The 27,182-nt window shown below is 35.1% G+C and overlaps 1 protein-coding gene across 1 annotated transcript in view; it reads left to right on the forward strand.

The window, feature by feature from the left end:
• The window catches only part of LOC128855859 (putative uncharacterized protein DDB_G0277255), a 48,385-nt gene extending 29,405 nt beyond the window's left edge, over window positions 1-18,980 (forward strand). The window contains exon 3 of the mRNA XM_054091105.1: window positions 9,247-18,980. Within this exon, the coding sequence (XP_053947080.1) occupies window positions 9,247-11,052 (1,806 nt within the window). The 3' untranslated portion in view covers window positions 11,053-18,980. The remainder of the gene's footprint in view (window positions 1-9,246) is intronic.
• The last annotated feature ends 8,202 nt before the right edge of the window (window positions 18,981-27,182 follow it).

A 27,182-nucleotide genomic window follows, 5' to 3' on the forward strand; every position in this document is an offset into this window, starting at 1 on the left:
TACATACATATGAGTCTTTACAAAAATATGCACATAAAAATGTTGCAATTAGTACGACACTAAAATCACCAAAGCGCGCGAGTGAGTGAGTGTCGCTGGGCAGTGGGCCAAATTCAATTTCAGTCTTCTGCTTCCTATAAAAAGAGTGCACTTAGCCAGACAAACTGCATACACAGGCACATCCGCACATACCTACGTTCACACCGAAATGAAACAAACAGAATAATACGAATGAAATTAGATATTTTTAGTTAGACCCACTGTGGTTTGTCGCATGCAGCAGTGTCATGTCAATAGTAAAGCATCGACGAGTAATATTAGATGACTGCACGGTGCGGTAATTTTCGATTATTTGACACACTTTTCAGTGCGACGAGTGATGGCGAGCTTTTGGCGTCGCGCATACAGGCATTACCCATCCATAGGAAGCGAACACAAAGGTGGCAAAATTGGTATGGGAAAATTCGAAAAAAAAACGAGCGTAATTACTTAATCGCCGGCTATTGATGTACGGTGCAAGGCGAAATACTTCTGTATTTTTATGTGAGCGGAACGGTTGGCTTAAAGCGCCCTAAAATGACAAAATCTGTAAAAAAAGCGTGCAAGCATTCGTCGTATTCGGCGCGCCGGTTCGGACGCCCACTCGTTTCGGTGCTACAAAGCAATTAAAACTTAAAATTTATACTCTTGAAAGCTGCCGCTAGTTTTAGTTTCAGCAATGTAGTTTAGTCTTTATACAGGGTGTTAGAGAGACAATCAGTACAAATTTTCAAGTAATATCATATTTTGGTTTTAAAATTTAGGGGTAGAATTTTTGTTCCCTGCTTACACCCATTCAATTTAATAAATTCTAGGTAAAAGTAATAATAAGTTCTCCGAAAGTGTTTCGAGCGAGATTTTCTTGCAATTTGATGTCTTATTCTTACAAGACAATTTTTAAGCGGTTTTTCAGATATTTCGGATACTTTTCAAGGCAAAACTGCACGGTCAGCTTTGCAATTGCCTGCCGAGGGGGATTGGGCTTCAAACTCTATAGAGATCGCTAGATGCCGCACATTCAGCTAAGATGGCCGCAAGAGTGCTAAATTACTAGGCTCAATAAGCTTTGCGCTTCGATAAGAAAAACACAATTTTATGGTTTGAAATACACTTTATTATTCAGTAGAGTCTCCCTGAACATTAATACACTTCTACCAACGAGACCCCAATTTCTGAATTCAATCCCTGAAATGCGGATCTGAAAGGGCTGCAAAATACGCTTCCACAGCCGTTATGATCTCATCATTTGATGAAAAACGCTTTCCACGCATGTATTTGTTTAGATCTGGAAGCAGATGGAAGTCGCTAGGGGCGAAATATGGTGAATGCGGTGGATGCAGCAACAATTGGAACTTTCGTTCATGGATTTTTGCCATTGTCAAAAAGCTTTTGTCCTAATGGAAAATAATTTTTTTTCTTTTACAAACTGGGTCGTTTTCCATGAATTTTTACTTCCAGCTGGTGTAAAAGGTTACAATAATATTTTGAGAATTTATTGTTTTGCCAGTCTGCAAGTAATCCACAAACAAATTTCCTTTCGCATCCTCAACTTCTGATGCTAACATCTTTCCGGCCGATTTCTGGACACGACCCTGTTTCGGAGCCGAAGTAACAAGTTCCCACTACTCTTTTACCTATTGTTTTGATTTGGACTCATGGTGATAGACCCAAGTTTCGTCCGTAGTGACGAATCGACGCACAAAATCCACTTTATCCTTTCGAAAACGCTCTAAATGTTGCTGAGAAAGTCGCATTCGAATGTGTTTTTGTTCCATTGTTAGCGAATGTGGACCCAATTTACACACAGCTTGCTGGAACCATATACTTCAATCAAAATATTTCTTACACTGCTCAATGAGATGTCTAGAGCTTCGACCAAACCTCTTCCAATCCAATTTCCAATATTTTGTTGTACTTTTTATCGACTTTTTTGCTGTTTCTGGACGTCTTCAGGGCTTGTACGACAACATTTAAATTCAGCACCCATTTTTCTATCGTACTAATTGATGGGGAAAAGTCCTTATACACTTTCACAAATTTTTGGAAGAGGCCTTCCTCTACCTCTGCTACCACCAGATGGTACCGCATCGAATACTTTCAAAGCCGGAGCGTTTGTATCCATTCGGACGACATGACCCAGCCAACGTAGCCACTGGATCTTTATTCGCTGCGCTATGTCTATGTCGTCGTAAAGCTCATACAGCTCATCGTTGCATCGCCTTCGATATTCACCGTTGCCAACGTGCAAAAGTCCAAAAATCTTAGGCAGAATCTTTCTCTCAAACACTCCAAGCGTCGCTTTATCTGATGTTGTCATCGTCCAAGCTTCTGCGCCATACGTTAGGACGGGCATGATGAGAGTCTTTTAGAGTGTTAGTTTTGTTCGGCGAGAGAGGACTTTGCTGCTCAGTTGCCTACTTAGTCCAAAGTAGCACTTGTTGGCAAGAGAGATTCTGCGTTGGATTTCAAGGCTGACATTGTTATCGGTGTTAATGCTGGTTCCTAAATAAACGAAGTCCTTTACAACCTCGAAATTATAACTGTGAACAGTGACGTGGGTGCCGATACGCGAGTGCGCCGACTGTTTGTTTGAAGACAGGGGGTACTTCTTTTTTCCTCGTTCACCACCAGACCTATTCGCTTTGCCTCTTTATCCAGTTTGGAGAAGGCATAACTAACAGCGCGGTTGTTAAGGCCGATGATATCGATATCATCGGCATACGCCAACTATTGTACGCTCTTATAAAGTATTGTGCCTAAGCGATTAAGTTTTTCGGCTCGTACGATGCTCTCCAACATCAGGTTAAAGAAGTCACACGACAGCGAGTCACCCCGTCTGAAACCTCGTTTGATATCAAACGTCTCGGAGAGGTCCTTCCCAATTCTGACGGCGCTGCTGATATTGAGCGACGTCATCTTGCAAAGCCGTATTAGTTTTGTGGGGATACCAAATTCAGACATCGCGGCATACAGATAACTCATTTTCGTACTGTCGAATGCAGCTTTGAAATCGACGAATAGTTGGTGTGTGTCGATTCTCCTTTCATGGGTCTTTTCCAAGATTTGGCGTATTGTAAGTATTTGGTCGATGGTAGACTTTCCAGGTCTAACTCAACACTGATAAGGTCTAATCAGTTGGAAATTAGATAACGCAGCGTTTATTTGGAGACCTTATCAGGAAGTCCATATAAATCGAGTAGTGAGGGTTCGAAAAAATTTATTTGCGGTTCGCATTCCATTCACTCAATTTCTCAGATCCGAATCCATCATACAAATCACGCTGTCGATTGATTAGTATTTTCCCAACAAGTGACAGGGGTACTCTCAGCCAGTATCATTTATCTTCGATCTCGTTAATGACGAAATTGATTGCCTAGCTCTTCTAGAAGGAATACAGTTTAATGTTCCTTGAAGAAATTTTCGTCGTTTCAAGATTTTTCGTGTTTGCTTCAGTAAGACAGTATGAAGTGCTAATGCGTCACTCGATAGAACGTTGGTTGACTTTAATTATCTCTCAAACGATTAGAACTTGTATCTGGGGCCAAATAGTTGTTTCAAATGCAATTAAAAAAATACTTTGAATATATTTATTCATTGATGTCTATTAGTTGGAAGTGTACTAATAGACATTAAGGAAAAAATAAAATTAGTTCACACAAAGTGCAGTCACACCCTGTAGACACAGCAAATGTCTCATGCGAGCTGTTACTGTGCGATCATAAAGCAACACCCACTTGTGAAATCCGCCGAAATTATTCGACCGTGTGTTCACCTCATTATCACCGTCATAAAATAATAGCAAAAAAACCAAAAAGAAATCGGAAACGAAAACTGAAGCGATGGACGTCACCTGACGTCAAAGCCAAAAGGCTAACGAAATGAGGGATTATGGCTTAGCGTACAAAATATCAATAAAATTCATAGACACTTTACTAACCGAGTGAGTAGAAATATTATTAAAACTATAAGAATGAAATGATGCGAAAACATATCTCGGTGCCACAGAGGAGCCACACGCTAGGTCATAATAGCTAAACTGGACTGACTAGACTGACTCACTGGCCGCGTCAATAGAGGGAACGCTGGAACTGCCGCGGCAAGCAAACAATACCGTAAAGGTGCTAAAATTTTGCAAACACGTTAGAAAGCAAAACACACACACGCACGCATATGTGTGTATATATGAAAATAAGGAAGCTGTGTAAAAAATCAAATCAGATTCTAGGTGCAAAAGCGAAATGAGGCGCCATTATCGACACCACCACCCCAATTACCTTAAAAATGTGCGCGTTGTGTGTGTGGAAAACAAATTTTATTTGTTATTTGCACTTAGCTTTTATAGTGTGGCCACATAAATATTTGTATTTATCTGACACACTTAGGCACAAAGTCATGATAGATAGATGGCTGCTTTGCGTATGTGAAAAGAATTCGACAATTCGACTTAATTATAGCTCTTCAATACACTTCCTTCACACATACACACGCACATGCATACTAGGCACCTGTCTGTCCTACCCCACACGAACACATGAACGTCTGTCACCACTATTGATTTTAGCGCCAAATGTATGGGTGGATGTATGTAACACCTTCAATATTTATGCATTGCGATTTGTTGGGCAACGACCAACAATCAACAACTAACAATACCAACACCCAACAATTTGGTGGCTTAATTTTCAACATCTCTTTGCCTTTCGAGTGCCAACAGAAAATTTAAAATTGTGCAAGCAAAAAGTACTTGCGCGGCAAGCGAAATATTGGAGGGCTTTTAGTTTTATGAGGTCATTGGAATTTAGGTACTACTTTACGGAACTTTTTCTGAACCTATCAGATTGCCGAAAATAACCTAAAATAAGAAAGTGATCCACTCACCACCTAAGCAGCACAAAATGCTCTACAAAATTGTAAAAAATTACGAAATTGACAACTTTTGACTACGCTTTCTGTTATTAAAAACTCCATAGCCAATCAATGAATATTAAATATGTACGAGGGTCCCTTGAAAAGTACGTGTAAAAATAAAAACTAGTTAACTGTTTGGGCTAAACTCTTTTTATTTTTCGACATGGTCTCCTTTAGGCTTACCCAGTTCGTCAAACACTATTCTATTTCTAGTTTGATGATCGCTTCCGAATTATAGGACTTGTCCAAGTCTGAAAAATAGCCTTTTGTTACTGCAATCCGCTCCTCGTTTAAATAAAATCTCGTTTCCGCCAGACATTGATTGCTACAAATTGCGGAACAAATAGAAGTGCGAAGGAACTAAGTCTGGAGAATAGAGGGATAGAGTGGATGTGCAACGAGTTAAAGCCCTATTTCCATTCCTATTGCTAAGACAACTGCTGAGCCGTGAGCTGGTGTGTTGCCGTAAAGGAAAAGGCAACTTCCTCGATTTAAGCGAATGCCAAAATTGGTTTATTTGTAGACGTAAATAAAATAAGAAATAAATAGAATAAATTAAAAAAAAAAATTAAATTTTCGTTTTTTTTAATATTTTGAATCACTTATTTTAATAAAATTTCATTGCCCACTTAGCACTTGATTGTGATTCACAAATCGCCAACGCTTGGGCAGATAAAAATTAGGTGAAATGTTAGCTTTTTTTATATATTTTTTTCTTCTAAAGTGTAAAAGTCTAAAATTTTCTTTCACTTCAAAGGCACTTGTGAAGATTTTCTCTAATGGTTTGCTGCAGTGCCACCTTTGTGGTACGTGCATGTGTGTGTGCATCTATTCTAGAAAATTACTTTCAATTTATTTTACTTCTGATGCCTCATTGTCGCATGACTCGATGACAGATGTGGGACAATCGGTGGCTATTTGAAGCCCACTGCTGCTATTTTGTTTTAATTTCTTTTTTTAAAGGTTAGCGGAGAAGTTTTCGACCGCTAAGTGCTAATGCAACCATCGATTACTTCTCGAAAACCTAGTGGAAAACAGAAGAGGAAACTTTGGTCTCCACTTATTTTGTGCCCTAAAATGATTGTATAGAGTTATTTATTGTCAAGTGTACCAAGTATTCTGGACACTGTCGCAGGTTTTTCTGAAAATTGGTTCTTACAAATGACTCTCGATTGTAATAAAAAATAAACTGAAAAAATTGTGAAAAAAATTTAATAATTTTTGAGAATTGAATTCAATGTTGAAAATTTTGGTACACGTTTTTCGAAATGAAATGCCTTGGGTTATTTTGAAATTTTTTATAAACTTGTTTCTAAATTTGTTAGGGTAAGGAATACTTTGTACTTATCAATAACACAGTGCGACATCAAAAATCAAACCGCACCGGACCTTTTTTTTGTGAAAACATACCTATTCAATAGCAAAACCCTCGCTGGGTTTTTAAAAGTTAGCTCGATTTTTTTTTTTATTGCGTTTTGAAGTTTTCTATTTTCATGAGATTTTGGAGTTTTACCTGTACGCTAAATTTGACTTATAAATCGACCTTTGTTTGATTTAATCGATTTATTTTGTCATAGCTTGATGCAGAAATTTCGTACATGTACAAATAAACTTATTTTGAGAAGAACCTATATCTCAATACGCAATTTTGAATACCAAAATTTCGAAAAATTGTATGTTTTTACCATTTTTTACTGTAATTAGATTTTTCTATTTTTGCTAGTATTTTTTCCAGATACGGTTTTCCAATGAATGGATGTAACAAAATGTGATCGTGAGTAGTGAAAAGCATGATTGGTCTCACAAGACTTTTAGCCTGTTAAGTACATAGAAAAGTGGCTAGCACACATTCCAAAATAAAAAGTATAAAGAAGGTTGTAGTCTGTCTTATCAGGAAATGTTTGTTTTAGAAATTCCAAAATTTGTTCCCAACGATTTTACCTGTTCTAAGATCGCAGCAGTCTTGCGAGATCAGGTTCGTGCATAACAACTCCTAAAACACATTTGACGCGCTAAATATTTTGTGAACAATACGGTTTTTGTTAACATATTTGAATTTATTAATTTCATTTACGTGAATTTTTTATGAATTAAGAAAATAAAAAATGTACAATTGTCCTGCAAATATTAACGTTTTCTGCTATTGTTGTGGACGTTTCAAACCAGCGAGTGAAAAGCATGGATCAATCAGTGATGATTTTACTGTGGCATACAGACATTATTTTGATCGTGAAGTTATTTTGAATGTACCTTGGGCGCCAAACATAGTGTGTAGAGCTTGTTATGTTGGTTTAGTTAATTGGTTGCACAAAAAACAAAGCAGAATGCCTTTTGGAATGCCAATGCTATGGCACAATCCAGAAGAACATGATACAAAAAATTGTTATAGTTGTGTATTATAAGAATTCAAGTCTATATTCTTTTTACTTAATCTATTTAATATTTTTACCTACAGAGTTTTTAGATATTTAAAAAAAAAATTTAAAGCAGAGTATAAAAAAATTATTTTTATGAAGAAAAATCTTGTTAAAAATTTATTTTTTTAGAAAATAACAAACTTAAAGTTCAGTTTTATGTTTTTATCTTATAAATGACTTTTTTAGTACATTTTGCAACATTTTTGCTAGAAGAAATAGTGAGAAATTTTAATTATTTTCATAATTACAGTAAAAAATGGTAAAAACATACAATTTTTCGAAATTTTGGTATTCAAAATTGCGTATTGAGATATAGGTTCTTCTCAAAATAAGTTTATTTGTACATGTACGAAATTTCTGCATCAAGCTATGACAAAATAAATCGATTAAATCAAACAAAGGTCGATTTATAAGTCAAATTTAGCGTACAGGTAAAACTCCAAAATCTCATGAAAATAGAAAACTTCAAAACGCAATAAAAAAAAAAATCGAGCTAACTTTTAAAAACACAGCGAGGGTTTTGCTATTGAATAGGTACATTTTCAGAAAAAAAAGGTCCGGTGTGGTTTGATTTTGATGACCCCAAAATTGTCGCACAGTGTAATTTGAAAAATTTTTAATTTTAACCAAATTTTTTTTCTAAAAATTTTTAATTAAAAAACATTTAATTCCCAAAACAAATTGTTTTAAATATATTTTATCTTAATATTAAAAAAATAAATTGAACAAATTTTAAAAACAAAATTGTTTTTCTGAAAAATTTCGAAAAAAATAAACATTTTTTGTTGGAAAAAAAATTATAAAAATTTTAAAAACAAAAAAAAAACTAATTTTTTTCTGAAAAATAAACATTTTTTTTTTTCGAAAAATAAATATTATCCATTATTATTGCATTAAAAAAGTTTTAAAAATAAAAAAGTGTTTTGGAATTTTCTTTTATCTTAAAGTGAAAAAGAAATTATAAAAATTTTAAAAAGTATCGAAGATATTTCGTTTCAGAAAACTAAACCACAATTTTCAACCTAGAGTAAATCTGAAAACTATTGTATTAATTTTTTTTTCAAAATGTTTTCAGTCTGGACCTTCTTTTCTGTCTTCTTATACTCAAACCTACAAATAAATCATTTTTCTTAAAAATTTCAAAAAAAAGTAAACATTTTTTTAGAAAAAACTTTTTCTCAAAAATTTCAAAAATAAGTTATCATTTTTTTAGAAAAAACTTTGTTAATATATTTTATCATTAAATTAAAAAAAATTAAAGAATTTTAAAAACGCAAAAACAAAACTTGTTTTTCAAAATTTCGAGAAACAATTTTTTTTTTCAGAATTTTTTTGGAAAAAAACACTTTTTGTAAAATTTTTAGGAACATGTTTTCTTAATATATTTTATTTTAAATAAAAACAATTATAAAATTTTCAAAAAGTATCGAAAATATTTCGTTTTGGAAAAATATACCAAAAATTTTCACCCTTGAGCAAATTTCACAATTATATTATATATATTTTTTTCAAAATACTTTCAGTATAGGTGTTCCTTTTAGTCTTTTTACACTCAAACCTACAAATAAATCTTTTTTCAAAAAAATGGCCAAAATACTTGGATCACTTAATATTGAATACCTCTGTATATGAGTTTTATATGGATTTTTAGATTTAAAATACTTTGTAATATACATTTACGAATTTGTATTATTTCCACAACCTGTTTTTTTTAAATAAAATATTCGAGCAAAAACTAAAAACGCCTATGCACAGTGAGACGACATTTTTATAAATATTTTTTAACTCCATAAAATAAATAATTTCTTTGATATATTTTTGTATTTTTTAATGCCTGACATTCATTGCTCTTCGCATATTTACGACTTTTTTAAATTTGCAGAAAGAATTTACCGACGACTGCGTCTTCAATGAGAACATGGAGCTGCACAACTACAATACCTACACATCCACATTCAATTCGAATGCGCGGCGCGTCTATTATTTAGCGCTGAATCGACATGGTGAACCGCGCAAATTGCAAATACCGCCAACCCGCTCGCTCGGCAAGCTGGCCACCTACACGAATGCCATCACCGAAACGGTGGAGGAAGAACGCGTCGAACAGCTGATAGCAAAGAATTTCGGCGAGAACCGCATTAAGCACGGCTTACGCCAACTCTGTGATACGGGCAAACCATTGGTCGACCTGATCGATAGCAAACACTTCAAAGTGCACCCCAAGTGCAATCCAAGCTCTAGCAATAGCAATAGCATTAGTAGCAGTAGTAGTAGTAGTAGCAGTAGTAGTAGTAGTAGTAGCAGTAGTAGTAGTAGTAGCGTTAGTAGTGGTAGCAGAAAGAGTAGTAGTAGTCCATTAGGCAATAGTGATAGTGATAGTCCCAGCGGTAGTGGTAATAGTAGTAGTATTAGTGGCCAACCAATGAGCAACGTTCCTGCTGCCGATGAGAGAGGCGAGTCACAGAGCAGCGTAGTCACAAATAGCCATAGCCATCACAGTAAAGGTGGCCAGCGGGGCGCGAACGCGTCCAATAGCCTGAGTAGTAGTATTAGCGATAGTTCGTCAACAAATAATGGCGATCGTACTAGCAGTAACAGCACTCAGAGCGGTCAGGGCCATCAGCATAGCAAAGGTGGCGGTGGAGGCGGCAAGAAAAAGAAGAAACGGCGAAAATGCCGTCCGCATGAGAATGAAGAGGAGCATAATTGCCAAAGGAGCCCTTTAGCGCTGCGCAAGCGCGGCAATAATCTCAACAATAAAAAGTGTCGAGAGCAGCTAGCGCTACAGCAACAACAGAGGCGACAGCTGAAAGCGAAGGGAGAAGAAGTGCCCAATATGCCGCTGCCCGCGCCATGCAAGAAGAAAAAGAACGGCGGCGGGGGCGGAGGCGGTGGTGGAAAGAAGAACCGCAACAACCAAAACGCAAATAACAACAATCACAATAGCGTTGGCGGCGACGCAGCGGGAGCGAACAATCGCCGTGGCAAGAAGCTAAATGCGAATGGTCGTCAAACAGGTGGCGGTAACGGCGGTGGCGGAGCGGGTAACCGCAACTCCGGCGCGAACCGCAAGCGAGCAAGAAACGGCGGACCACAACCGCAAAAGAAGCTGAAAAAGCAGTTCATGTCAAAAGCTGGCAGCAGCGTGACCAGTACTACGCAAGCCACCAGCAGTACAATCACCAGCAGCACAGCGGCGTCCTCAATAACAACAGCGCGCACCGATCGCAGCGATAGCACTACAGTGACGGCAGCGCTGGCGATGCCGCCCACTACCACTGAACTCAGCAGCGCCGAACAAGAGGACCGCTTAGATCCGCGCGCAGAGGCGACAAGCGTACGTGGCGACCGTGAGCGCGAACAACGCAACGTGCGCTATACCAATTCAATGGAAGAAGATGCGCCGCAAGGCAATGCGGCAGCAGATACGGCTGGTTCGCTGGAAGATTCCACGGAGGCGGATGCCAGTGAAGAGGAAGAGCACGATGGTGGCGCACCAGACGAAGAAGTCGCAGACGCCGGCGGCAGCGACGATGTCTACGACGAAAGCGAAGAGAGCGCGGCGGTAGTGCCGTCAACGTCATCAGCGGCAATGGCAGCGAGCGATAGCAAAGCGGCGGCGTTGGCGCAAGCGGAGCTACTCGGGGATGCAGACGATTTTTTCTACTACGACCAATTCGATTTGTGAGTTTCCAAATTTATCTTATCACTAAATTAAAGTCTCTAAACTCTAAACTGTTTGTACGCTAATCAACACTTCCACAAATCCTACACACCTACACACACACACACGCACATAATCAACACCTTAAAACCTACCAACCTGCAAAAATCACCCACACAAACATATCCCTTGTCCATGGCTTCCTTTTTGCTCCTGAGAAATGTTTTTGAAAAAATTCGTTTATTTAACCATAATTTTTATGGAAAATGTGTTTCGCTAATTTTTTTCTATAATCTTTTTAACGGTTTGCTAAACGTTGGGTTTAGCGCGGCAAGAATGAGTAACAAAAATCTATTATAAAACTATTTTCAAAATTTTTTGTGGTTTTTATTTTTGCTAATTTGGTCTTAATTAACACTGGAAAATTATTTTTCAAAATTCTTATATTTTTTCTAATCACTTTTACTAAGTATCTACATGGAAATGTGTATGACAATTGGCAATGAATGATTTGTTGTATAGTAAATATTTATCAAAATTTACATTTTTTTCTTCATAATTTCGATTAGAAGTAGTTGGTATTTTTGGAAGTATGAAAATTTGGTTAAAAAAAGAGAAAATCGGAATTTGTAGACATTTTTGTTTTTTAGTCTTGCTTGCATTCTGGTAAACTCCGAGCAAAGCTCATAAGTGTGTGTAAAATGTAAAAAGCAACAAAGAAGAGAAGAAGAGGAAGAAGATTATATTGCTAAAGAAATACAGATGTACAAAATAAGCAAATAATCTATCACTTACTACTTGTTATTTAAGGCATTTATTTATATACCTACACACATACATATGTAAATTGAACCATTGAAAACAACCGCATACTTAATTATACATAAATTAAAACTTGTAAAGGACAAACACAAATAAGTGCATATTTTTGTAAAAAACAAATGCAAAGGAAGTAAGACCGGCAGGTAAAATTGTTAAAAACCAATACTAATTTATACAAGCGAACAATAATTTTTATAGAAATGCGAAATATAAAATATAACAAACGAAATGCACCATGCAACAGAGATCGCAGAAGTATCTGCATGTGCACACACAACCACAAACGCACCCGCACCAGCACCAACATCACTCATTATCACCCATTCGCACTCAATCCATCTGCAATCATCACTCAATCACATCCACATGACTCACTCATACATACTCACATACACATACAGTTACACATATGGGTTTATGCAAGGATTGCTGTGTGTAGATCACGCATACATGCAACGGAAGTACAGCTATAGTTCGTGCACCAGGTGAATAAGGCTTTGATATGAAGAGCGCTCGTTGAAAATTGGCTGCAATTTGGATTAACTTTAAAAATAAAAAATTGTTTTCAAAATTGTAAAAAAAGTGAAAAGGGATCAACGTTTATAATGAAATTTTTACAAAATTAAAACTCAAACGCCGCAACACGCCTTTAAGCATTTAAGCTAGAACTCCATACCAAGCAGTCCAGGCGTTATGACTTTCAACGCTTTTTTCAGCCATAAGATTGGCCATCGCCTGGGACGACCTCTTGATTTGGAGTTCTAGCTTTAGACTTTTAAGCAGTTTCTATGTAGTATTCAGCTTCATGCTGCCATCACAAAGAGCTTAAATCAGTAATAATAGTAAATTCAAACATTTAAAGGAAATAAATAAATAATTCGCGCATACACTTCTGTTAAGCATTTGGCTGAGCTCCTCCTACTATTTGTGGTGTGCGTCTTGATGTTGTTCAACACGTCCACAGCAAAATAATAGAAAACAGCATTTTGACAAAACAAACATTTTGACAAACAAAGCATTTTGACAAACTACCGAGTGCATTTTTGCCATGGAAAAGCCCTCATAAAATTTGCCGTTCGGAGTCTGCTTAAAACTGTAGGTCCCTCAACTTGTGGAAATATTTAGTTTGTGTCATTAAGACTTTAGCTGACCTTTGACCCTACAACTCACTTTCGCACTCTTAAAAGTTTGTTAAATTTCTGGTCGCTGACAATCAAAAACTGGAGTTAGGCTCTTTAATATTAGTTCATGTACCGAGAGAATAATGGATTTCTTTTCCTTTTCGTCAAACTAATATTTAAAAATGTGTGCTGTGCTCTTTAAAATTTGTAGCTAAATTTAGGTGAAGTAAAGTGAAGTGAAATTGAGGCAATATTCATATTCCCTCACCGGCATTACTAGTCTTGAAAATAATACATTCTCACTCCAGTCCTCAGACTTTCTCATAGCTTCAGAACTTGCAAATTTACGTTTTTCGGGTAATTGAAAAGACGAAAACATTTAAAGAGCATTTTGAAAGGCAGGAGTAGTATATCGGTTATATTTTTATTTAATTTTTTTAATTATTTTATTATTTTAAAGAATAAAATAACGTTTTGGTATTACAACCAGTCCAACATAAAGATTCTAACGAGCAATTTTCACCGAACAAAAAAATTTATAAATGTATAAGGCACAACTGCTCTTGGATATCTGTCTGATCTAAAAGTGTTTTACGTTGGAGCCGCCGACGATGAATACTTGGCTGGAGCAAATCCAATTCATCTGTGCACTGCCTCTGTGCACTTAGATGTTGTGTAGCCATGGCAGAAAATAAACAAAAAACAGCCACGGATTGGTTACATGAGGAAACAATTTCTAGAATTTGAATGCCTGAGAATAAGCGACATGGAAAATGTGCTATGTACTTCTGAGGGTTTATGAACTAAAAATTTTTTATTATGAGAATAAAATTAAGAAAGAGATGACTGAGAAACTATGCCCAAAAGGCTATACAGTAATTTTTTTGAATTTTTTTTGGTACTTAAAAGTCTAGTAAATTTTGTAATTTTTGAACCCTTCTTTAAATTCATAATTTCTATTGTAAAAAAACGAGAGAAAGGAGTTTGAAAACAACACAAATTTCAAGCTTTCGACAGCTGTTTTACGTTTGTGGTTACCATTCATGTGGATGGCGCTGTTGCAGCGAGGAATTTACAAATAATATAGCGAGATGTTATGCCCAATGGATAGCAGGCATTCGCGGAAAAGCAAATGTGTTTAAAAACCTCCATATAACTTAGAGATTAGTTTACTCATCGTTCTACTTAGTTATTTTTTTTTTTTTTGTATTTCAAAGGCCGATAACTTTGTGAAACTTTCTATAAAGTCAAAATTTGTTATGACAAAAAAAAACTAGAGAAAAGAGTTTTGAACACAACTTAAAGCTTCAACTTAGTAGGTGTTTTATGTTAATGTCGATTGCAGCAAAAAATTTAAAAACGATACATGACAGGCAGTCGCGAAAAAGAAAATGCTGTTTAAAGGGGTCTGCAAAGCTTACAAATTAGAGATAATTTTTACTCACCTTACTACTTAATTTTTATTTTTTTTTTATTTCTTTTGAATCATTTTTTTCTACACATCGCTGTACTTCAACATGAATACACTAAGAAAAATCACTGAATCATCATCACATATTATAATCTACTCCTAGTCCACTCATCCCAAAAGCGAAACAATGTATATTAGGGTGTGTCAATTTTTATTTCTATTTTTCTTTTTTGACATCCTTCCTAGCAGATTCAGATTCTATATGAAATTCGAAGAAAAAGCTATGCTGGAGCATAGCTCTAAAGTCAATTTTGAGTGTCGAAAATTTTAAAGGAAACTCTCTTCAAATAATACGAAGTTAACATGAAATTTAATACTAAGTCTCTACTTTTCGTCAAGCGCTAGGAAGGACGTTCGTTAATTTTTTTGTTGGTTTCAAAGGCAAATTTTTTGTCAAGTGAGCCGAGCAGAGAGATAGCGAGCAGAGAAGAGACGAATAGAAGAGGCCTATTAACTAAAGTACTCTGAATGTTAATTTTTGTAATAAAAACTTCTACTTGGAGATTTTTTGGCGCGAAATATTTATTTTTATTACAAACCTCCGTTGGGCACTTGGGTCTGACCAGACTTTTTCGACTTTGGACGTGAACTTAACATATTTCTATTATAGCTAACGACTTGATGTTGTTGTTGTTGCTGTAGCAGCATAAACATTCCCCATACATATACGGGAATGCTGCTAAAGTGACAGTCCTTAGCCGAATATAAATCCGAGTCGTTCCGGTTACGTAGAACCGACTGTCGCGGGAACTTGATCTTCGCAGTAGCTTCCTAAAATTTAATTTTATATCGATTCATAAATATAATTTTTTAGAAAGGATCCTCGAACAGGACGAAAAACGGTCAGATCCGGGTGCCCAACCGGAGGTTTTAAACAAAGTGTTTAAAGCAGGTTTAAAGAACTCTGTAATGGCGCTACAAAGCAAAGCAGCTAAGAAATATGTCGAAAAAAATTGCTCCATACAAATTGGCGCACCCTAATGCGTATACAATGCACTTGGCCAACATTTCAAATTGAAGAAAATTTTAGTTAGCGAATACAACAACGCACAATAGCAGTACTGTATAAAATGAAGAATGTATACATGAGATTAGCAAATATTGTCAGCACCCTGTATATACGGCAGAATGCACGAATACGAATACACATACAAATATACTCTTACTAAATAGATTAACGCAAACCAGAATGAGAAGCTTAAAAATAGAAAAAGAAACTGAAAAAACAAAAGCAAAAATTAACAGGAAAATATGAAATATGCGTAAGCAAACGTCTAAGAAACCTCGCTGCCTCTCAGTAAGTAATTTAAATATGTAAAAAATATAGAAAAATAAGAACTAACGAATGCGAAACAAATCGAAATGCGAAATGTATAGAATAACTAAAAAGTAAGCAATTAAAATGCTCAAAATGCGCCTTCAATGAAACTAGTTTTAAGAAGCTGAAGAAAATTTCAAAGAAGAAAAGTTGAAAAAAAAACATTAATAAAGGAAGTAGTAGTGTAAAAAGCTAATGCACAAGCGCTGAAAACGCGAAAAAGTGAAATGAATGTAAATTTTTTTGAAATGTAAGCAACTTCACTCAGCTATGATTAATTTATTTTTAATCTTGAATATTTATTTAAAAGCATATATACACGCATATTTTAATGTAAATTAAAATTACTGTTATTTTATAATTTATATTAATTTTTCTCACACTGTACAACTAACAATGCAAAGAGTTTGCTGAAAGGAACTAAAAAAATATCAAAAAATATTTATAAAAAAATTAAAACGTTGAAATTAAGCTCACAAACATGTAATATTTCACGCACATACACACACATAAAAAATACTTGCACTCACACATGCGCAAACACACGCGAAACACTTACGAAATACGTACACAAGTAGCTGCCAATTGTATTTGTAATTTGTATCAAACTGTTAAGTGTTAAGTTTAATTAAACGAAAAAAAAAACACAACCAAACAAAAACAAAAAGCAAACTAATAATATATAATTTTATTTAATGCTCAATTGTCTAGTTTGTATTTGTAAAGTATGCGAAATAGAAAATCAAATGAAATTACATTGACATTGACAGTCGAATGGTCAGCTGAGGATGATGAGCGTATGCCAGCAACACCTGATTACCACAAACAACAATTACATATTAATTACGTACACTCATACTCACACAAACACACACACACATAAACTACTTTCTTTTATAAAATGTAAAAAGTGCATTATTTTTAAGTTTTTTTAGTTTTAAGTGAGAAAAAAAAATTATTTAATAAAAAAAAAATTATTTAATAAAACAAAAAAAAGCAAAAATAATATTTAATTAATAATAACAACAACCATGAAGATGATGACTATCAAGCTGAAAACAAAAATAAGCAAAAATAAATAAGATACATTCAACTAAAGAACTTTCGTTAAAGATTTATTTAATTTCAACTGACAAATTTGAGGGAATTGCATGATTATCTCTTACGATCACTTACGATTATTATTTCAATTGTATGCACGAATGTATGTACACAGTTGTGTAGCATACTTATAAGGGTTTGCATTTCCAACTATTTGAAATGGCCGTGCAAAGGAAGTTTTTGGTGTAGCCTCTTGAATACACATTCACACACATACATATATGCAGATGTATATATATATAAATGAAAGTAAAAAAATAGCTGAAAATGTGTGTGGAAATTTAAAAAAGGAAAGCAAAGAGAAAGCAAGAGAGCAATAAACATTTTTTTTGTTGTCAAATGCAGTCCACATTACCTTAAACGCGTAGAAAAACATGAGTACCTAATCAGTACTACCAATACATTTACATTCACATTGATTGTGTGGATAACAGCGGGACTAAGGAGAAGGCGGCGGTGCAAATCGCAAGTGTTTTATTTAAATATTTTATGTTTTTAACTATTTTTGTGATTCACAATTTTAGTATAACAAAGGCCCTAGTGAAGTTTATTGTTTATTATTTGTTTTTATTAACCCTTTTGCATCATTTGACGGAATAATTCACTCTTGTCAACAAGAGCGGAATAGCCCGCGTGAACAGAAACTCTCTCTTATAACGAAGAACGGAATAAGCCACGATAAATTATTTTTTTGTTAAAGTTTGAGGAAAATAAGTAATTTTGGTAATCCTGTAACATTATTTTTCATTAGAACGCAGTCTTTAGTAAAAGTCTTGCCAACGCAGGGTTTTTGGGTACATAGCGCATTCGAAGCGTTGATGGAAAAGTGTTAAAAAAATATGTGCATATATCAAAATAGTAAAAATTTATTTGTAGCAAGCGTTTTTATAATAACAAATACCAAAAGTTCACTTTGCCGTTCCCAGCAAGTGCACAACACGTCAAAACAGGTACTTATGATATTTCCGCAACATGAAATTGTTAGACACATGCTGACAGCCATATATCATGCAATGCATGCTAATAGCAACATTGTCGCTCAACATTTACCTGTACTCCGTTTCGCTGATAGCAACCTTGCATAACAATTGTTTCTGCAAAATTTCCAACAACGCATGTCTGCTTACAAGTTTGCTTTACGATGTGTTTCGATGGTTGCTCGGTATTTTGAGTATTAGTGAGCCTGCATAGAGAGTAAATCTCTCCGCACATACTAAATTGTAACATTACATTAATTAATTAAAAAATAGAGAGCACATCTCAATGAATCAAACAAGAACAATCACGCTGTGATTTTGATTTACATTCTTTGTTAAAGTTTGTATACTGTGATTTTTTTAGTAGATATAAAGTCTTACACTACAAATCTACGAATTTCGGCATTTCGAGAATCCCTAATGAAGAACAACATTGTGAGCTCAACTCAACGGTCACATCGGCAGCAATGCAAAATGGCTTCAAAACAAAAAAAAAACAATAAAAACAATGAAAATATCGCAAATCAAAGCTAGCGAGAAAAATTAAAAGAGAAAACAAAAACAAAAAAGGTTATAAAAAATGAAAATCAAAACAAAGAGATTTGCGTGATCACTGATACACTCGTATGATAGAGCGCTGAGCAGCTATGCAACATGCGGCTTATGTAGCAGATTACCACTTGGTGGGCGGATCACGCATTTACAAAATAAAACAATAACTCAATGACTAGTTTGGCTGAAAAACAATAACTGCTAATTTTTTATGAGATATTTATAAATTTGATGAGAGCTGTGAGAAATGTGTTAAACTGAAAGGGTCTATTACTTCGCATCAAATCGTAGTTATCGGCAGGTGCATATTTCTTGTTTCCAAAAAATCCGGTTTCATGGATATACATATGCCTGCATTCAAATTCAAAATTTCATGGTATTTTAGTTGGGTTATAAGAGTTAATGAGAGAAATATTTCTTTTAAATTAAAAAAAATTAATCAGTTTATTTTCAAATCTTCAGTTTATTGTGTAGAGCTCAGAGTTAGTACTCAGTCTATACAAAGTTTTTTCAGGACCGCTTTAGAATTTTTCTGCCTTCACACTTTGGGCCTTTGTTATAGGTACTCGTACTCGTAAATGCTCATTAAATTGTATGTCTTCATGAATTTATAGTAGTATATGTTTATTATAGCATAAGTATTTTATTTATTTTTTCTTTTGCTATTTCTCGCTTACTACTTATTTACCCATTTGCTCTACTCCATGGCATGCTTTTTATTTGCTTATAGTGGCGCTTCATAAATGAAAAAAAAAAAAATTTAATTAAAATGCATTTAACGGTAAGTTGCTTGGAGAGATAAGTATGGCTGTTGGCCCTCTTATTTCTTCATTTGCCAGCTTTAAGTGATACGAATGATGGCTTGTATATTATTTTAAATTTTTTCTGTATTTTTGTACATGCATGCATTTTTCTCTCATTTCTACTAAATTTCATTTCATCTGGATTGCTTGAATTACTCACGAATTAATTGAAAATTTTGCTTACTCCATATGCATGCAATTTCTCGCTGTGTAACGCTATTCGTAGTGTCAACTTGTTGCGTGAAAAGTGATGTACTATGAACTAACGCTGTATTTTTTTGTTACTTTTATTGTTATTTGTTTTTTTTTTTTCAAAATTTATTTCTAACTACAATAATTTTTTTTTTTTTCAATTTTATTTCTAAAAAGTTAACAGAAAATCTTAAAAATTACTCTACGCTTAGTTGTTGCTTTAAGTATTAAGAAGCGCTTCATTGCAATCCCAAACCACGCTCAATTTCTCTCTTCTCTCACCCATTTTTAGCTTACCAATTGGTCTGTGGAAATTTCTTGCGCTCTCCTGGTTGACGTATTGGGCGCTACAAAGGCGGACATAGTACAAATGCGAGAAATGCAAAAATTATTGAAATAAAATGCGGATCAATTCAGCTTTTATGGCAAACATAAAAAGCAACCAAATTCTAAATTTACATACTTACATACACAACTACGCATAGTAGAGCAATCTTATTAGCTGTAGTGTTGTTGTAATGCTGCTCCGTAGATTTTTGCTACTTCTTACTCTTTAACTAAATATTTGTATATATGTAGTGCAGTGTTTTAATTAGAACATTTTCACTCCATTTAATTTATATTGTGCCCTGCTAGTACTCTTAGAGAGCTTTTTTTTGTATTTGAAAGAAATTACATAAAATTAAAATATTTATATTAATAAAAACAAAAAATAAAGAAAAAAATTCGAAACGAAATCTCAGCAAAGCAAAGCTCGCACACTTTCGACATTTATGGTTTTATAGCTCAAAAACTGTATCTTAAAGCTCACGAAAGTGCAAGCGATGACACGCTCATGCTAACAGAGAAATTCAAGCTGATAAAATTTTTAACTCGGAAGTATATATGTATGTATGTATATTTAAGGCCCACCTTGAAGGCCATGTAAAAAGTAACTATTTAGCAAATAGATGCGAGTAGAATTAATGATTATTAAAAATTTAATTTAAATCCTTAAAATTAAGTTAGCATTAATTCCAGTGGAAACCAGTTACATTGACTTAGTACTAGTTAACAAAAAATAATATTTAGTCTTGTATTATTCTTTTGTTCCTGCATAAGCATTAAAATACAAATATACTGTTATTATATTTGCATTTCTCGTTTAGTTTTAGTTTAATAATTTTAAAGCATTTTGTAAATATTTCACATTTTTAATACCCACAGATATTGCTTAAGTAGTCACTAATTTCTATAATTCATGCAACATTCAAAGATACATGCATTAATAAATACACACATACATGCATTATAGCGAAGAAGAAATTTTCAATATCTAAAATGTAATAATAATTCAAATTCAAAATCTAAAAAAAATTTCGATATGCAACAACTGCCTCATTTTGCGCAATATTACTGCCAGCGCCTAAAATCATACACAATAGTTGCGTAAACATGTTGCTAGATGAGTTGAGCGCACAACTGCTGTATTTCAGTGAGTCTTAGGTCAAGTGACGTTACTGGTAAAATAGTGAAAAGTCTACGAACGGCCGCACTCGTTTGAATATACTTACATATTTTCAATATACCTTCCTCAAATTCTGAAAAAACAAAAGTATAGGCCACACATGAATAAAATGTATCAATATTTCTCGCAGTTCTGGTAGTAACTTTTTCAATGAACAGCTTCACTGACATTCATAAAGATTGTCAATAATATGTTGCGGATGCTAATTTAATATCATTATAATATTTGAAAAAGCAAAAAATGTAGCAGATCCTAATTTCAACGACAAGCGTTTAAAAAGGGCACAGCAACATTTACTGAAGGACAAAACATTGATGCAAACACTTCATAACTACAAATTCTGCACACAAAAGTTGCTGGTAACATGTTGCACAGAGTGCAGAGTCTCATATAAATGTTGCTACTAAAGGCTACACATCAGTGAAATTTCGCCCGCAACATGCATTTGGCTCGCCCGTGAAATGTTGCTAGCAACATTGATGCTCAAATTAGAAGAAACGTCAAATTTATGAGCAGAGCGCCAGAAGCAAAGGTAAAATTTTGGTAAGAAAAGTATTTTTAAAAAAATTAATACACATTTTCATATGCTTTAAGCGTTGTACTGTGTTCTCCACCGCTGGCAACATCATTTTATTTCTCGTGAACATTTCACGGCAGCTATTGTTAATTATAAACAAATCCAAATAATCAAATAAATAAGCGAATCAAAAATGGAAATGTAATATAATATGCAAAAAAATATAGTTTTTTGGCAGCTGCCCAGTATGCAAGGGTGCAGAAATGGTGGCATTGTTGTTTTAAGGTGCATAAAGAGCGCTGCGAGCTATGTAGACTGAATTTCTTTTCCAAAAATGCATCAGCTAAACGTCGACGACAAACCTCATTCCAACAATATTTCTGTTTTTTATTATCAATTTAAATTCTCAAGCTGTTAAATAAACCTTTACTTCTCAATTTTCCTTCCGTGGCGTTACTATTTTTATGTGTCCCAGTACTTAGTTCCAGGAGTTTACTCTATTTTTATGCAGTCCAAAGTGTGCAAAAAGCTCTATTCTACAGTCGATGAATGTGTTTTGCTTGGGTGTTGCCTGATGGTATTTATCATTTACCCAATTTTGCAGCCACTGCTCCTATCGCATAGCGCTGATCGGTTAGCAACTTTCAACTCCTCAGCAGAAAAGTTCACAACCACTTTTCTATAGTTCACTAGACCTTTCTTTCAATTACTATTAGACCTTCATTCATTCATTAATATTCGATTTCAAGAGTTGAAATCTGATCTGGTCGGATGAAAGAAATTAAAGCGAATTTAATTTAGTATAAAATCTTGATCCACTTAAACTATCGGATCACCTGCTTCCTCTACCTGGCGCATGTAATTGAGCTGGTGAAGGATTTATAAGCTAGCAGCTCGCTCATCAAATGTTTCATAAACTCAATGAAAATTGTAGTATAGTGGGGTGGCCTGTGCACTGAAGCAAAATCACCAAAAAGAAAATTTTTAAAAATTATTGTAGAATTTATGAAAAAACTGAAAAACTGAGAAAACTGAATTGCTTTCTGCACATCAAAGAACCTCCAATTCATTGTTTGCTTTTAAGAAAATTTATATTTCCTCTTCGCATTTATAATTAATTTGCATAATTTAGTAGCGCACAATATTTATTGTAATAAAGTAAGCGATATAATCAAATTCATGTACGAAAATTTATGCCGCCATATTCTTAAGTAGAAAAAAAGCAAAATTAGAAAGAAGTCCATCACAAAAAGGGAAAAAATCGTATAAATTATTATAGGGAAAAATCAATTTCTTACTTTTAAGTAGCCGCGAAATGTATGATTGAATTGATTGTTTGATTAAGAATATATTAAGACTGAAGACACAATCACTGCAACGAATATATGCAAATGATTTCGAAAAATATACACAGTGAAAAAAATGAAAATAAAAATAAAAAACAATAAAAACAAATAAACAAGAATTTCTTCTCATTTACTTTGGACCACCGTCACAGCTGACGTAACCTTTCCACATTTCCGCATTTCTGCGATTACAAAGTTTTCTTCACCAATTGTTCAGCATTGATTTCACTGCGGTTGCGTTTATTTACTCAAAATTGAAGTGAAGTGTCTAAATTGTATTGAATTGGCAAAATATTTCACACACACCTAATCAATGTCAGCAGAGCGTTGCACGCCGCGCCAGCGAAATGTCAAAATTGTGTGGCCTATATTCGCGTCAGAGGTAAGTTTGGTATCGCTAGTAGGTGCTGATTGAGGGATAATTCTTTTGAGTGCCCTTATAACTCACATACTCACACGCACTAGCACTGCTCAGACGCGTCGGTAGGTAGCGAAGTGAACATCACCAGCTGCACCTGGCAAATTTTATTTTTCCTACTTTTCGCTTTCTCTGTGCCTTAATTTCAGTCCGATGGTAAGTATGAAAAAGTATAAACTTTGGGAATGGCCAGAAGCAAGAGCATAGTTTCAGTTCTAAGAGGATGTTGCTTTATTTAAGTTGGAAAATAGGTACTACCTGTAGGTAACAGGCATATAAAGTCTTCATAGTAATCAGGTTAGTGGTATTACCAGTTAGTTAAATGGTCCGGAAAACAATCGTATCTCCTTAAATCTTGTCCACGAATATAAGTTGAGACTGAGTTCCTTCGACCAACTATATTAAATAAACTTGAACTTACGTGAAGATCAGCACATTAGCGAGAGTGCCTCCCTCTTGGTATGGAGATTGGACGATTATTACTGTCAACCTACAAACTGCATCGTACAGGTAGTAAATCCATCACTTCAGCCAGCACGCGATGGGTTGATAATCCGATATGTAACGCTAGAAAAAAAACTTAGCTAAAATGAAACGTCAGGTTCTTAAAGGCTACTCAATCGGTCAAGGAAAAGCATCTCTATGTTGGTTGATTTGATTACAGGCCACAGTCTCCTAGGTCGAGATACTCTAAGATTGAACGTACCTCATTTTGTCTATTGCAGAAGCAGCAAAAATTAGGAGAAGGATGAGTCTTTCATACATCTTCTCTGTCACAGCCCGGTGTGGCATACCAGTAAGTTTAGTTCTTGAATGATACTGATGACCTTAGGGATATAAATGTCAGTTAGATCAATGGGTTTGCACTTAAAACAAAGTGACTTGACGAGGAGCAGGAGGTAAGTTGCTCCTGTAGTATCACAATGGGTCGGCAATGATCTAAGTGAGTTGGTTTACAGACTGACTGCCACTTCTAACTAGCCACCTATCTGCCGACCTGAGTATCAGCACACCATAGCACAGAGGGAAACGAACTAGCTGAAGAATTGGCGAGGTGTTAATTTACGCGCGCCCCTATGGCGCCAGAGGTAATTATATAATAGCATCAAGTTTCAAAAAGACGGATATGGTAAGCCAGTAAACTTATGAACATATGGTACGCCATGTGTGCTCTTCGTAATTTCGTAATTTCTTCTCAAGTTCATTAGAGAATCAGCAAGAAGAAGAGTATTAAGCAAAAATTGCCTATTACTCATTTTTTATCCTTTCTGAGCGGTAGGTCAATCAAGAATACATCTTCCTCAAAATACCTCCGAATCGCAGATTGTAGATGGAAAGACCAGACGACATGCAAAATTAGCAGAACATTATGGTCCATCAACAATCTCAAACAAACGTCAACATTGATAAACATGAAACGACGGGACGCCTGGAGACTCATGACCGTCATAACTGGCTTTTAGTTTGTCGGGGAACAAGCAGCCAAATGAACATACCTCACAATAGACACTGTCACAGTTATAAACAACCCGGGGGAAAAGGAAACGATTTTCCATGCCGTCCTTGGGTAGCCAAGGATGCCAACCCTGGGCAAATTGCTGTGCGAGAGTCTTAAATTACTGTCTGGCTTAGATGCGAACAATCTAATAAGGTTCTTAAACTGCACAGACTGGTTATAGTCATACGGTAAGTAACTGTTAAACAAGTTAGTAACGAGGATGTGGCAGCAAAATTGTGCGGAAGTGCGCTAGTGGATGAATCAGTACTTCAAACAACCAACCAATTGAATCCTGAGTAAAATGTTTGAGTGCTAAGAAAATTATTCTTGCTATTCCAGACTACTCATCACCCTCAACCATAACTTTTCAGACTCTTATGAGACTCTTGAGAAAACATTATTTGATTCAATTACAAATCTGATTCTTTGATGCTGACAGATCTTTCCAGTTCGATAAACTTACTCTCACCTCCACTTAAAGAAAATAACCAACCACTTTGCTCTTTAATTTTTTTCCAAAGAGAGTACTAAGTGGGCCAAGCTGTGCGTTTATCAAAAAAAAAAATACTGAAAGCAAAATAAAGGTCTTATTAGCTCATTTTCACATCAGCCGGTTCCGCGTTACCGGAAAGGCATGAGTTTGTCTCCGTCCAAATAGATTTATTCCGGCCTGTTGAGCAACATTTTAGGCTATTACAATAACAACAACAACTAAATTATTAGTGAACAACACGTCGCTGATAATGCGCAGCTCAATCCAGAAAAATCGAGCTTAACTAAAAAGTTCAAGCCCTAGCGTGTTAACAAAATTTTTCTATGAAGTTGGGCTAATCGCCTCCAAGGTATCATTGACTCATTACCTAATTGAAGGCAGACTTCTTTCTGTTCGCTCGTTATGGCTTCCACGACCGCTCCGTTAAACAGTCATATTTTTTGATGAGAGACCTAAATGCCGAAAAGCTAATGAAATCACAAAGATTGATAGTTTCAAGTTGGCTTCATGCACCAATTTTTTTTTTAAGATTCATGAAGCGCAGTATCGGCCAACCGATCCATATATAATATACCGACTTTATGCGATCTGAAGTTAAAGACTCTGACTGTGACTATTTTTGATTTGATTTTTGGTTTGACACACTGCCCATCAAATAATTGGATGAATAAAGTGATCGGAAATCAAATATTTGATTACTCTTAAAATCATTTTTGTATAGTCAACCATTTCTATGGAAAAAAATCATCTATAAAATTATGTATACAAATTATCAGAACTTTCAAAGTAAGATGAATTCCAGTTAGATCTTTTGAATTCCCCATTATGCATCTCTTCAAAACGCTCTCCATTTCTGTAGTGGATTTCTAAAATTTCTATCCACTTTGACTTCCTATTGTTCACGACTGAACCTCAATGTTCAAGCCAATCTGCTGTAAAATGACAGAGCTCTACGGCCGATCCACGGATGGTTTTACGTTACCGGAACGACCCAGATTTATATCCAGCCAAGGACTGTCACTCCAGCAGCATTTCCGATACATGTATGAAGAATGTTTATGCTGATACAACAACAACAACAAAAACAACAACAACTGACCCAAAACATCGGAGTTCTTAAGGCGCACCAGCTTTATGTAATCAAAATGGCAACGACAAATTTTTATCTAAAAAATATATATAAAAATTGGTTTATCGAACTACAAAACCGGGTTTTTTTGTCACTACTAAAAAATATTTATTTCTAACGCTTTGTTTGCGATATTTTGTTTCACACCTGCCATTCAACCCTAAAAGTTTCAAATTACCGCAATACGTCCACATCCCCTACTGAGTTGCAAGCGCGTTTGCCGCACTGACCTAGTCAGCTAATTATTTCTTGTACAAAATATCGCATTAGCATACATATGCAGGTAATATACCTGTATATGTGTGTGAAAAAAAAAGAAAAAAATAAGTTAATGGCGCAAAATGCGGCAAATGCGTCATTAGGTAAGCAACAAAGGGTGGCTATAAAGAAAAAAGGAAAGTGATCATCGGCGTTCAACAAATACACCGAGCGGCATACCTACAACAAAGTAGAATATTTTTATTGTGACTTATTTCTAAAACAGAAAAGAATTATCAAATTTAGTTCATATTAGACCCTCATTTCTGAAACACATTCCTTTCGGAATTATTGGAATAATAAAAGTTATGACTAAATATATAAAATTGCCTACCGGCAATCCGCAGCTTTGGTGCTATCTTCGGACTAGGAATAATTTATAATAATAAGTTTTGTATTTTCAATTGAATGTCATCTAAAGCGGCTGTGAGAGGAGACTTACACGATGCGCTAAATGGCATCTATACATATTTAAGTCCCTGACAAACCACAACACTTCAAGGGAACTTTTTTTCTTCTTCTTTTTTTGCTGCAACTAAGAATGGCATATATATTCGGTGACATTCTTATTCGCACATTTGGTAATATAAATCAATAAATTATGCTAATGACGCTAATAACACAGTGGTGC

Source organism: Anastrepha ludens, chromosome 2 (genome assembly GCF_028408465.1).
Source record: "Anastrepha ludens isolate Willacy chromosome 2, idAnaLude1.1, whole genome shotgun sequence".
NCBI lineage: Eukaryota > Metazoa > Arthropoda > Insecta > Diptera > Tephritidae > Anastrepha > Anastrepha ludens.